Below are 14848 nucleotides of genomic sequence, written 5' to 3' on the forward strand. Positions count from 1 at the left end.
CAAAATAACTATTCTCAGTTAACAGACTATCCTATATAGTAGAAGTAATATGCAAATTGACCGTCATGCCATCACATAAGATGGCTGCCACCATGTGGTCACAAGATGGCCTCTACAAGATGGCCGGCAGGGGAGGGCAGTTAGGGGTGACCAGGCTGGCAGGTCTGTTAGGGAAAATTGGACCGGCAGGGGAGGACAGCTGGGGGCTACCAGGCCAGCAGGGGAGGGCAGTTAGGGGCAACTAGGCCAGCAGGAGAAGGCAGTTGGGAGTGACAGGGCTGGCAAGGGACAGCAATTAGGGGCAACCGGGGCAGCAGGGGGAGGACAGTTGGGGGCAATCAGGCCAGCAGGGGAGCAGTTAGGTGTTGATGAGACTAGCAGGGGAGTGGCTAGGGGATGATCAGGATGGCAGACAGAAGTGGTTAGGGCCAATCAGGCAAGGAGGCAGGTAAGCAGTTGGGAACCAGCAGTTCCAGACTGTGAGAGGGATGTCCGACTGCCAGTTTAGAGGAGGCCCTGGCAAGATTGCTCAGATGGTTAGAGCCAAGGTTTTGGCTTCAATATTCAATCAGGGCACATATAAGAATCAACCAATAAATGCATAAAAAACAAAATAGCAAATCGATGTTTTTCTCTCTCCTCTCCTCTACAAATCAATATGTAAAATAAATTTTAAAAAGAAATGATTTGGGGGACATTATGTGAGTAAAGTATATTCTTACTACTTCTCATCCCAAATTAAGGCAGGTAAATATAAGCCCTCATCACCTTCACCCAAAGCTCATTAAAAACTGCCAAAGGTAAAGACTAGCATAATTGATTGAGCAGAGGGCACATCCCCCTAGCAACTCCTTATACAATGTAGTGTAAAATTTATTCAGATATAAATAAAATTAAAAATGCAATTAAATGAGAAAATACAGTGGTGGTATTCTGTAACTTGGTGTTGTTTCTCGCAATAGATTTCAGAGAAATTTATCCCCATCACTTCATTTCCCTGATCTCAGTGTTTCCCATCTATAAGCTGGAGATGTATAATACCACCCACTCTGCAGTCCCTTTTGCTCCTTGAACATACCTTTATTCCTGATAGAATTTCAATTGACAGTTTCCTAAAACTTCAAACTTAAGTTTCCCTTGAGGAAAATGGTTGTATAATTTATAAAAGCACACAAGCAAAGTAGTATGAGTTATAGACATATAATGACCCAAGTTAGCATCCCAACTTCATTTATCATCTGTGCAGCTCTGAATAATTTACTAACAAACTGTGGATGGATCACGAGAATTCTCACTTCACATTACACAGTGTTTTACAAAGTATCATACTTTAAAAAGATATTAGCTTGTAAGAACATGTAATAAATTACTTCAAAATGCAATGGGTATTTAATTTTAAAGTGTGCCTTTAACATTTGGTAAAACGTTTTTGGTACTTGTTCAATAGAAACTTATCTGGCGAATGGGTAAAGCTAGCAATGAAACTACTGGTCCGCAATGTGTTAAGTTCTCTGATTGCTTCCCCATCTGAAGATGTAGGATTATGGGTGCAACTTTACCATGAGAATACAAATAAAAAAGAATCTAACAGAGAATCTGGCACGCAGAGATCCTCAAATGCTAGGTCCATTTCCTTTCTATTCTTGACCCTGACTTCACTGTTATATAATAATCTGCAGATAATTCTATATACAGACGATATTAATAAGTATTAGCATGTGTAGAAAACTTATAATTGGCTTTAATTTACATTTTTGTTGGTTTCATTACTAGAGAATAGTTTGTATAGAAATCTAAGATTAATTCCGTTACAATGTGAAGAATCCATTTTGTAACATGAATAATTTTCCTCTGGAAAATTATTTTAAATAATCATAATTGAAGTGTAATGTGAAACTTCTATTTTTTTTGTTTTCTCTTTGAAATAATTTTAAGGGACAGACAAGCTTGGTGGTGGATTCATGGTGATCTTGTACTCTGGGCCTAAATCTTCCTCTAAATTCATTGACTAAAATCACTCAGAGTCATTTCACTGCAAATAATCTTCCATTACTTCATCTACACAATGGGAAGGAGGAGAAGTACAGAGCTGAACTTAATTTAAAGTCCTTTTCAGCTCAAAAATGCTGTTTTTCTTAGCATTTAGTGTCACTATGTGTCTGACATGAAAGGGAATAAAATACAGCAATGGTTCTCAATTCGGGGGGAGGATTGACCTCTAGGAGCCACTGAGCAATGTCTGGAGACATATTTGGTGGCCACAACTTGGGAGTAAGGGGACAATGCTACTAATATCTAGTGGGTAAAGACCAGGGATGCTTCTAGACATCCTACAATGAATAGGAACTCCTTCTCCCTCCAAAAAGAATTATTTGGCCCCAAATATCACAGTGCAAATATAATCTGTGAACAAGGAATTAGAATACAAATGTTATTGGCCAAATGTCATTGCAAGTTTATAAATAAGAGAGATGTAAAATATGAACTTTATCATGCAACTATCACAATTCCTCAATTTAGGTTAAGGAATAAACAGAATTTCAGTGGTTTCATAATGAAAATCAATACATCATTGCAGCTAACATTATAACTATTTTAAATTCCATACAAGACAAACTTTTAGCACTCATTGTTGAAGAGATATGTACGAAGAGAGAAGCTAAAATACATATATGAATTCACATTGGACATTATACAACTTTTTAATGTTATTTGGTTACAGTACTATTAGTTGACACCATGCATCAAAAAAATTTTGGTACAAAACCGCTGGACAGAATAAATCATGATAGTTCAAATTTCTCTAGTTCAAGAATTCTATACCGAGATTTGCTGGACTGAGTGTAATGGCATTTGCTTCCACTCTCTGCAAATATATGCACGACTGAGAAATAAGCTACCCTTACAAATACTCTATGAGATATTCTATAGTTGGCCACTGAATAATCCTATCCCACTCAAATCAAAGTTCTATAAATAACTATCCATCAAAATACTTAACTTTGTGATTCTCCTGCTTAAGTGTGCAGCACAATCACCTGAAGTCCATGTAAAAATATAGATTCTCATGACCCAGTCTCAGAGATTTTCGGTTGGTAGAGCTGGTGTGGCCTTTGGAATCTGAGTTTATATGAGCACCCAAGTAACCCTAATGTAGGTAGTATGCAGACTACACACCGAGAAACACTGGCTCTGTGACTGCCTGAAAAGCCACCTCGGGGTATGGAAGAGCTCCCCATGAAACAGCCAATCTGTTAGTAACCTAGCGGTAGGCATGGAATCATGTTGGCAGCTAACTTAGGAAACAGTCTTCAGGACACACCAGTTCCCAGTCCCTTTTCCTAAAGCTAGAGGTTTGCTTCAGATAATGTTTTAAATGTCTACATTTCACACATTGTAACCTCTGGCGAGATTTTTACTCCAATGCTAAGTGAACAAATAAAACCTAACTATCTTAAGATCAGTGGCAAAATTTAAACCTTTTAATGGTTTATGAAAATTAAATGAAAAAAAAAGTTCTATCGTATAGTATTTAAAAAGCTACAAACTATATATGAAGTCTTAAGATGGAAAAGAAAATTGCTTTTAGTAGCAGCAATTAAAATACTTTATTCTCTAAGCTACTCAGAAAGAAGTATTCACTATTTTTCTCCGATTTTCATGCCACTTAATAGTGCACACGGAGCACTTAATAAATACTGAATAAGCTAATGACTATGATATGAATTCCTGACATAATGTAAACTGTTATCACTGCAGCATTACATGAATAGTTCTCCATTAAGATGTTTACTGATTTATAGGTACTATTTTTCTCATTATCTTTATACTCCCATATTCCTTTACACATTACTTTACTACTCCACTGAATGATTCAAAGGATCAGAGAATGTGGCACTTTTATGACTTTATTGCACTTGTTAGTTTGTTCCTCTCTCTCCTTCCATTTAACTGTAAGTATTTCCAGGACAAGAAGGATTTGTTTTGGTTCTTGTTTAATTTCTACAGACCAGTACAGGCTTGACAAACCAAATATTGACTGAGTGACCAAGAATGAATGACCATATGAAGAATATATATTTACATGCATGTCTAATCAACACAAAAGTGTAGAAACAATAATTTACTTTCATGAGCAACAGTTGAAAGGAGTAACTTCTTAAACTTTCTTAAAAGCTTATTTCAAGAAATACCAATTCAAGCATATTAGTCTGTCTCTACAGTAACTTCCTACCACTGATCTCTTCTCTCAAAGTTTCAACAATTCATTTGTGTGACTCAATTAATTCCAGCTCTAACATCTTACATGTACTCTAATTCCCTATTCCTAAACATAAAGCAAAAGACCACTAACTCAAAATAGCTGCTAACATGAAAAGGCATACAAATTTCAATTTAGTATTATTTTCCACATAACCAGTTCAGTAACTCTGCTAAGTATCCTATACTATTATTTTTGTTTTTCTTTATATCACAGAGCTAATCTGTCACATCTGTATTTTCACCCTTGAAAATGTCTCTAAGAATTACTCTTTCATCTTTACTCCACTGCTAACCACTCAAGTCAAGGCTTCCAGCATCCTGCACCAACAACATGCACACAGTCAACTTAGATGGTTTTCTTGTCGCTACTCTTCTTTCCTTCCTACATGTAGCAAGCCATTAGCCTTCTCAAAAACATGTATTGCCTATTAATTGACTAGCAATAAAACCTAAAACCCTTTGTCCTACATGAGGGCCCCTTAAAATCTAGAATTACCTCTTGGTATCTTGTATGTAGTAGCTATTGTGGTAAGGGTTTTGAATATGAAATATCAATACAACCATAACCTAGAGGATTATTACTCTTCCATTTATAGACAAGAAAACTGAAATGAAGAGATTAAGTACTTCCCCAAAGCCACAAAAGCAGGACATGGAAGAGTTAGGATTAAAACATAGGTCTTGTTCCAAAATTGTATCCAGAGTATAACCCTGATTTTCTAAAAAAGAATTAATCATTACAAACTTCCACTTTCTTCACTAATTAAAGGAAAAAGGAACCTACATTTATTAAATACTACAAGAGTCTTTACAGGTGCTATATCATTGAAATATCAAAATAATCACTAAAAGTGGCCTTACAAAAAAATTTACCTCTGTGAAAATAGAAGTTAGAGGTGCTAAGACACTTTCCTGGTGCTGTACAGCAAAAGCATATCTAAATAAAGCATATACACAGCAGAGCCAGAGTCTGTTCTCCGAAGCCATCCTCTTCCCAAATTTCTATGATGTCTCATACTTTCTAAACTTAATTTTGTCTTTTCCCAAATCCTTTAAGACAGGCATTGGTAACCTTTTCTGTATAGGGTCATAAAAAAAAAAATGTTTGGGCTCTGTGGGCAATACAGTCTCTGTTACAACCACTCACTGTGCTAATGGAACATGAAGACAACCACAGGTAATAGTATACAAACAGTGTGCTGTGTTCCAGTAGAGCTCCATTTACAAAACCAGATACTGTGGTGGCCAGATTTCGCCCATGGGCCATAGTCTGCCAACGCCAGTCTATTCTATGGTACGCACTCAGTAAACTCATTTCCAACTCTATAATTTTGCTCTAATACTCTCTCTAAAGTGAATACTTTGTTGACCCTCACATGCATTTATCCTAACTCAACTCATCCTTCATATTCCCATTTAATCCTCGGCCATGCTGTCTCACACTACTCAAACAACAAACTCTCATTTTAATTTACACACCAATATCAATAGGTTAGTGCTCAAATTCTATAGTTGCCTCAAGTCACACATTATCTCAAGCGGGCTCAAAATAGAAACAACAGCTTACACATCTCCAATAGGCTTAAGGTTAACATATTTCACATTACACATTCAATGGTTAATTCATTTAACTCATAAAGCATAGTCTTAAATTAAGAGAACTTTAATTTCACAAGGGCAAAAAAAAAAAACAAACAACCGTGGATTTCTTCCTCCTACCTTGAATACAGCTTTGCAAATTTATACAGTTTCATTAGGCTAACAGTTAAAAAGTAAATTGAGTAAATGCTTACTAGAATAGGAAGTAGCATCCATCTTTCCAACTTTAACTGGCGAACCAATGTTTTTCATTTCAAGACCAACTTCATTCCAAATCGGCTCCAGTTTTTTACAATGACCACACCATGGTGCATAAAACTTGTTAAAAAATAAACAAAAACAATTACTAAAATACTGTGCTACTGTGGATATCAGCCTTAATTTTAAAGAACCTCTTTGACAAAATGATGTGATTATAATCTGTTTTAGACAAAACAAAGAATAAGTATTACTTTTAAATTGGTTAACATAAAACACAGACATAAAGCATACCCCTCCATATGACACTATTTTAAGGAAACTTTGAATCTTATATATATTCTTCATATGATTTACAATAAAAACATCTTTGTTTGTAAGTGATGTGTCCATGTTATGTATAAAATGAGATCACCAAATACAACACACATCATGTGCACACCCCTTAGGTGTTAATGATAAATTTGAATCTATTTCTACTACAAAAATTCCAACACAGCAGGTGCCTTTACTGGTTTAAGAGTAACCATCGATAAAATAGGGAAAACCATTAAGATAACTGCCTGGTTTGGCAAAAGGACAAGTGAGACTGGTTAAACTAAAACCACAGTTCTTCCTTCTTTAGAATCAGCCAGGCTGAGGTGGCAACTGGTATTAGGTTAAACGCTATAACAAAATTCTTGCTGTACTTTCATGAAATAGGACTTATCTATTTTTGAACACTATACTGTGGCAATGTTCAAACACAGGCATGAGAGAGAGGGAGAAATAGACAGTGAACCTCGTGCCCACAGCCTGGCTTCACTAAGTGTTCACTCTGCTACCGTGAGTCTGCCTCTTGCACTGCCACTCTCCTCTTTTACTGAGGCAGGTGAAAACGAACTCCAAACACCATCAAATGTGAATATATTCCACACTTGAAAATGAGGAAAATTTGACTGTTACTATTAAGATGAAATATGATGTTGACTGCCACATGATTGATATATACAGTCTCTTGGATAACATGACAAACCGAGAGTGAATTCAGATATAAAAAATCATACCATAATCTCCCTCAGACATAATCCACAAGCCAACCTCATCAGAACTTCATCAAAATCAAATTCCTTGCCAGGAACCTTAAGGCTCTGAGGTTCATCTATATAATAATAAAGGAATATGCGACCGAACAGCAGGCTGCGTGGGGCGACAAAGCCGGCAGGGGAATTAGTGAGGGAATGAACAGGCTGCATGGGGCGACCAGACCGGCAGGGGGATTAGTGAGGGACAACCAAATGACTGAACAACAGGCTGTGTGGGGTGACCAGGCCGGCAGGGGGGGCAGTTGGGGGCAACCAGGCCAGAGGGGGTTAGGGGGGAAGGTAAGGGATGGCATGCGTAGGGAAGTTATGGGCGACCAGGCCGGGGGGGGGGGGGGGGGGGGGGGTGAGGGGGGGTTAGTTAGGGGCAACCAGGCTGGCAGAGGGGGGCAGTTGAGGGTGACCAGGTCGGCAGGGGAGGCAGTTTGGGATGATCAGGATGGCAGGCAGAGATGGTTAGGGGTGATCAGGCGGGGGTGGGGGGGGGTGGGGGTGAGGTTGCTATAGTTAGGGACAATCAGGCAGGAGGCAGGCAGACAAGTATTTAGGAGCCAGCAGTCCCAGACTGTGAGAGGGATGTCCAACTGCTGGGGATTGGGCCTAAACTGGCAGTTGGACATCCCCCGAGGGGTCCCGGACTGGAGAGGGTGCAGGCTGGGCTGAGGGGAACATCCCCCACCCCCCATGCACGAATTTAGTGCACTGGCCTCTAATTTTAATATAAAAACCCAAATAGTACTACTTAAAAAAAAATAAACTGAGTAATAATATCTCAGTACTAACTGTATATATTTGGGTAGAAGAGAATCTATATATATGAAAGACTAAGTGACTAGTCAACTGGCTGACTGGCAGACCAGCCAGCAGCTATGATGAGCACTGACTGCCAGGGAGCAGAGGCACAGCACAGGAGCGGAAACCACAGGCATAGAAACATGGAACAGACTGATGAATCTCAGAGGAAAGGGGGAAGGGGGAGGGCAGAAAGAGATTAACCAAAGATCTTATATGCATACTAGAGGTCCAGTGCACAGATTTGTGCACCAGTGTGGTCCCCTGGCCTGGCCTGCGAGGATTGGGCCAAAATCAGCTCTCTCACATCCCCCTGAGAGGTTCCAGATTGCGAGGGTGCAGGCCAGGCTGAGAGACCCCAATGGGGCATGATTCCATGCACCAGGCCTCTAGTAGAAAATAATGTTTAAAATTGTAGGGGTGGCTAATTAGTACAAAAAATTTACATACTCACATCTACAAGCCAAATGTCATCCTTTCGATTGTCCTTAAATCTACAAACAAAAAACATAAAATAAGTCTTTGTATGTTTCCACTTTACCACTGAATAACAGGTGGGGATAACCAGTTGACAAATATAAGGGCATGAAACAAATTATTTTAATAAATTTTTATGTGCAAGTTTTACCCAATGATCTGTAAACCTTATCCATTAAACATCATAATAAAAGTAGGGAACTGAAGTAATGAATTGGCATTTGGTAAAAACACAGACACATGCTCAGCTCCATTCACGCCTGGAGTTAGTTAATACAGCAGACCTGAGGCTATTCTTGGAAAGCTTGCTTGCTTTGGGTTGCCCTTAGTTGGCATCTGGGAACTTGAATTTCAGCTACTGATAATTGTTTACACTGGGTAAACAATGTGGTTTTGTGAGAATAGCTGCTCTCCTTCTTGCCCTTTCCAACCTCCAAATAGAAAAGAGGTCCAGGAATTGATGGGCCCAATCAGCTACTGATGCTATCATACAACCCATGTGGGGATCTTGATGGCACCCATCTACCAGGTTATCAGAAAGGCCACTGCCTTTGAGTGGAGCCCCAAATAGCAGGATACCCTGGTAGCCCTCCAGCAGGCCACCAGAGCTCTCTTCTCCTGGTTTCCACGGATCTATATCATCCCCAAGTTGACTGAAAGAAGCACCTCTTTGAGAGGCAGTTATTGGCCAGTTGCTGGGTCTTGGCAGCTGAGTGCAGTAATAGGCTCATGAGCAGAAATTCCAAGCATGCTGCTTACAGGGAGACCCTGGATTCTATGAGTTAGTGGAAAAGGCACAGGAGCCCAGCCGAGTCTTACAACTCCCTGAAAAGTTCTCCCGAGTGCCCCTCCACCTCTCAGGAATAACATCCAAGGAGCCTCCTTTAGTCCAATGGGGATCCAGATACAGAGACCTCCTGGACCACCCCTGGGCCTGGGTCAATGATGGCTCCTTTGGGTTAACTTACTGGAATGGAATTGGGTGTGGACACCATCCAACCTTCACCAACCATAGTGGAGTACCTTCAAACTAGTTGCAGCTTGATGCAGTAGGACAGACTGTAAAATGATCTGCCCACTGCTCTCCCACCTTCTGCTTCTCCCTCCAGCCCTAGCAGATAAGCACTGCTGTGTTTTCACAGGCCTCTATGCTGACAAAATAAAATGGAACTCAGGAGCATACCAGGCTTGTCAGCTAAACATGGAAATAAGTTGTTACCCAGAGCAAGCAGGGGTGCAACTAATTGCCTCCTGGGTCCACCAGAGGACAGACATTCAGATACCATCTTGGATTGGGCTTGAGTGAGAAGACACCAAACTAGCACGAAAAACCTGTCCTTCTTGTGAAAGCCTGGCATCAGGTCAGGGCATTCACAGCAGGTAGAACACTGTCAGTCAACAGAACATCCAGCTAAAGAAGGTGAGGATTTTGGGTGCCTATGCCTGTTCATCTCCCCTTCCTCCTCCTCAGGTAAACTCAAGGCTAAAGTAACAGCTGCCAGGCCATTTTAAAGGAGGAGTTTTACTACGGGGAGCTGGCCAAAGGTGGCTACTCCTTGACTTTTCCAAACAAGTCTGATCCCCCCGGGAGTCTTACTGGAATCTTTAGTCTTCAGACATCCTTGCTTAAAGGACACTGCAGATGCATGTGTCTTTACAAGGATACAAAAAAATAAATAAAATTTAAAAAAAAATAAAATAAAGGAGGAGGTTTACAGACCCCCAGAGCAAGGACAATGGGCCAGGTACAGAAAGCTCCAGATGCCTAGGGGCAAACCTGGGAAAACAAGAACCTTGCCCCCAGGACAATTTATCCTCTCCTGGAATATCACTGGTAATGCAGTTTGGACCCTCTGCCTTTTTCTCTCTAAAGTTAACATCTAGGCCTCAACCAATTGGTGGAGAACACCATGCTTAAAGAACGTCTTGACCTCAGCTGTATTTCAGCTCCAGACCCAGAAAAGCAGCAAAATCAGATAAGTGGCACCTTGGCTGCCTCAGAATTAACTATATTGACTAACAACTCTCTGCCCTGGCACCAACCAATTGGTGGAGAACACCATGCCTGACCCCATAGGAAACTGATGAATATTCTATTAAGACTCTCCCCTGAAACCTCTATTTCCACCAGCAAGAGAAAGAAATATGCTCAAGACATAGAACCCAGTGCACACTCTTTCCAAAGAGCACGCACTTGCCATTCCTCCACAGGCATGTATCCCCCAACCTCTAAGGGGCCCTATGAGACTTGCAACCAGGGGAGCAATGGGCAGCAGTAGCTTGTCCCAGGCTCTCACCCTGAACCTGTCTCCAAGGCTCCCTTTTCTCTGACTTCCCAGTGAATCAAAGCAGCCCAGCCTAGGCTCTCCTGTTGTTTCTTCTATGCCCTTCTTCATTTTACTGTCCTAAATACGTTTTTTTTTTTTTGCTGCCACCATGACCAACAATACCCTTTGGCTCAGAGCTGTTTAGCCCATCCCTTTGGATAACCTCATAACCCATCCCCTTTTCCTTAAATTATTCTTTATTCACTGTCTGATGGCTATTTAGCCTGCCTCTGTACCACCGACTTTAACCTTTCAGTTACATTTAAGATTACCTCCCTGTTGACAATGATTCTCCCAGAATCAAACAGTTTCTGTAAACAAAAGCTAATACACCCCCCCCTCCCCCATACTCACTGGCATGGCTAATAAAGCGTCCCATAGGACCCTGAGGCTTTTCAGAACAGCACTATGCTCAACTGACCACCCTGCTGCTATAGCAGTGCTGTCATGTGGAGGTGGTAAGGAGGACAAGTCAAAGTGAAAGTAACAAAGGAGGCTCTACTCACTTACTGCTATAATGCAAGCCAAGGGGCACACAAAAAAGGTGCCAGCTCCTCAGTGTTCCATTTCCCCAAATAGAACCACGCCAAGCAAGGGTCAGGCGGGTCAGCACACACAGGGGAGCAGTGAACCAAATGCTTCTTCCGCCTCTGCCTCTATATGGGCCCCTGGGCAGAGGGACAGCCAGGGAAAAGGGACAGGAGGTGAAAGGTGCTGAGTCCAGGTGGAGCAAAGTGCCTCTGCCAAGCCCCTCAGTAAGGAGGTCTCTGCAGAGGAAATGCCATGCCAAGCGCACGGGAAATGCCTTGGGTGAGCCCCCTGCCCCCTGCCAAAAGGCAAGTGGGCTAGGAATGCAGATATGTAGCCTGCTAGCTCTGCAGGCCCCAGAGGCCCGAGTCTATGACTACAACTCCCTCTAGAGTAGGGGTGTCGAACTCAATCAGAGAAGGGGCCAAAATCTAAAATCCAGCCTAAATCGCGGGCCGAATGGTTTACTGAACAGTCATAAACTGACAATGTCATAAACTGACAGCGGAGTGCAGTGATGACAGCGCGGTGCAGGCCACATTGCAAGGCCTGGCGGGCTGGATTTGGCCCGCGGGCCGTGTGTTTGACACATGTGCTCTAGAGACTTTGGGGCACAGGTTGTACACCGAGTTGAGTGTTAGGAGAGTCTTTTCCCCTGGAGGCCTGCCAGGTAAATCCTTACAATGGTCTGAAAGATCGCACATTGGGTTTTGGTCTGGAGCACGACTCCTCACCTACTATAAGCAAGGCCTTGTGATTAATGCTGCGGTAACAGTAAAAAACCAAAAGCAAAAACACAGTATGGTCCCAAATTCCAGCGCCCACTTACTGATTAAAGCAGAAAAACATAACAAATACAGGTGACATGATAAAAGACAACACAGATGAATTTGGCACTTTTTAAATCTTACACCTTAGTAAAACTCATTGAACAAAATTAGTGCTATATAAGCATTGGTTATTACTGGCTCTATTATTAAAAGACTAGGTTCATACAAATATGCAGATTTGGAAGAAGATAATACTTAAAATATATATATATATATATACTCACGATTCATCTAAATCTTCTACATATCCTTTACAGAAAGCCATCTCAAGTAAAAAAACTGAAAGAAAAAACATATATAATAAATGCTGGGTTATCATTTGGCTTGTACTATAAGCTCAGTCATCTAAAAAATGTCTTTGATTTTTATCACCCTACCAAAAACTTCATTGAACCTTCCCAGAGCACAAGTGATGAAAACGCATAAATAGGTCAAATGTTTAATATACACTCTGCATGCAACCATACTGGGAAAGGCTAGTAAATCAGAGAGTTTCTTTTTAAATATACTTCCACTTCCATCCCATTTTTCCTTTTTACATGCCATCTTTTTGGGAATAGGGATAGAAATCCTTATTTTTCCTTTTTCTCTAATACCAGTGATCTCCTCGGTATAAACTCCAAATACCATTCCACATACTATTAGCTTTTTTTTTTTTAAATTATATTGTTGAAAGTATTACAGATGTCTCATTCGCCCTCCAGTAACCCTTCTTTCTCACTCCCTCTCCCCAGGTCTTCACCGCACTATCGCCTGTGTCCATGACTTTTGCACATATGCATTTACGTTCTTTGGTTAATCTCTTCCAAACGATTAGTTTTTATTCTCAGTTTTATAAAGACTGAGCCCCACCACCAATACGTATTCCGGAAGAGGATCTGGCACATCCTGGTTACTGAATGAAAACAGCCCAGAGAGAGTAACAGCGGCGAGGGGGGGCTGAGCAAAGGCCGACCCATATTCGGGGCACTTTCCCCCCGGCACCCGAGTCTGTTCTGCTCTGGGACACCCCCCTCTTCGCCCCCTTCTTCCCTTGGGACAAGACTCGGAACCTAAAGCCAAAGCACCGAGTGGCTGCACCTCGGGAAGGCAGCATCCTTCACGCCTCCAAGTGGGGCCAGCGCTCCGGACACTTCCTGCCGCCCCGAGAATCAGAGCCGATCGGAGGAAAACGCATCCTTCCCGCGCGAGACCCTGGTCCCGGGCACCCGGCGTCGGAGGAAGGAGCCGCGGTGAGGGCTCTCTCGGCGGACACCCCGCGGCCGGTCCTGGCCCGACCCCATCCGGAGAGAGTCCCCGCGCCCCCCCCCGCACCACCCCCGCCAGGCCTGTACCTGTGGCGCAGAGCCGCCAGGCAGCCCCGCGGGTCCGAGCTGCCATGGTCGCCGCAGGAGAGCTGCAAACCAAGGCACAGACAGTAGCGGCGGCCGCCGGAGCTCCCGGAAGGGGAACCGGGGCGCGGAAGGGAAGCGGGGTCCTGAGGGCAGGGGCGGGGCAGCCCTGCCTCCAGCGTCGCCTCTGAGCATGCGCGGAACCAGGGCGCACGCGCAGAGCTGGGGCGCGTGCGCAGTCTCGTCCACGGAGCTGGGTGTTCTCAGCGGCCTCGGGGAGCGTGGGAACCGCGAGTGAAGTCGCGGACGCGGGCTGGCGAAGCGGCAAGTGCCGCCTGGGTGCGTTTCAGGGAAAGTTCATTTCCGGCTGAACTTGAAGAATGAGGTAGATTCTCGCAGCGCAGCTCGAGGTTGGATTCCGCCAGTTTTTTTATTTCCCTCGCTGCTCAAGTGCAGTGAAGGACCAGATTCCCGCAGAGGTGGGTGTAGCTAGCAATGGTTCGATTATTTTGCTTGCGGGACCCTCCATGTACTATTTCAACAGTCTTTTGAATAGAAAGCTCATTTTTGCCAAGTCAAGGAATACCTTAACATTTTTTTTTTATATCTTGAAACCTGGAAAAAATGAAGTTGATCAATCATTGGATATATTTTTTGATGATTTGTTCCTCTATGTTTTCTTTTAGAGATAAAGTACATGCTATAAAATATTTATTGCTGTTTTCCTACACAACAAAAAAATGATTTGTAAAAGCGACAAAGTTTTATGGGATGGTTCCAGCAGCATTCACTACATCTAAATCAAATGATGTTTTTGCAGGACAAAAAATTTCAGAATTTAGAGTTATTGAATTTGTGTTGTGAGAACGGAAATGGATTGTGATGTCAGCCAATTCACCTTAAGTTCAAAATTCCAACACGCAGAAATCTCATTAAACATTGCTATTCCCCAAGATTAGAAAGCTAAATAATCTGATTGAGAGTAAGCCCTAGGTTTCCTCCCTTTTATGCCTATAGCATATTTATCCAATGCAGATGTTCAGATTCAAAAATATTTTTAAGTGAGAGTCTAGTTTTTGTTTTGTTTTGTTTTGTTTTGGATGTATTTTTATTGATTTCAGAGAGGAAGGAAGAGGAAGAGAGAGACAGAAACATCAATGATGAGAGGGAATCATTGATTGGTCTCCTCCTGCACATTGGACTGAGCCCACAACCCAGGCATATGCTCTTGACCAGAATCAAACCTGGGACCCTTGAGTCCCCAACTGACGCTCTATCCACTGAGCAAAACTGGTTAGGGGGTGAGTGTCTAGTTTATTTAAGAGCTTAACATGCATAAATATGTAATCCTCTTCAAAGTTCTCAAAGCAGAATATTTATGGATGAGGATCCAGGGAATCAGAGGAGATAATTTTCTTAAT

The 14848-nt window shown here is 42.2% G+C and overlaps 1 protein-coding gene across 2 annotated transcripts in view; it reads right to left on the reverse strand.

Annotated features, from left to right (window-relative positions):
- The window catches only part of TMX3 (thioredoxin related transmembrane protein 3), a 30858-nt gene extending 17242 nt beyond the window's left edge, over window positions 1-13616 (reverse strand). The window contains exons 1-4 of one of the 2 annotated variants that reach the window (XM_084887155.1): window positions 13431-13616; window positions 12321-12375; window positions 8389-8428; window positions 6057-6180 (exon numbers count right to left, since the gene is read on the reverse strand). In XM_084887155.1, coding sequence (XP_084743281.1) covers window positions 6057-6180; window positions 8389-8428; window positions 12321-12375; window positions 13431-13476 — 265 coding nt within the window. In that variant the 5' untranslated portion in view covers window positions 13477-13616. Of the gene's footprint in view, window positions 1-6056; window positions 6181-8384; window positions 8429-12320; window positions 12379-13430 lie in introns of those variants that run through there. The other variant, XM_084887156.1, reaches the window with a different exon arrangement.
- Between the last annotated feature and the right edge of the window lie 1232 nt (window positions 13617-14848).

The sequence above is a fragment of the Pipistrellus hanaki genome, assembly GCF_964339955.1.
Source record: "Pipistrellus hanaki genome assembly, chromosome: 6".
In the NCBI taxonomy this organism is placed as follows: Eukaryota; Metazoa; Chordata; class Mammalia; order Chiroptera; family Vespertilionidae; genus Pipistrellus; species Pipistrellus hanaki.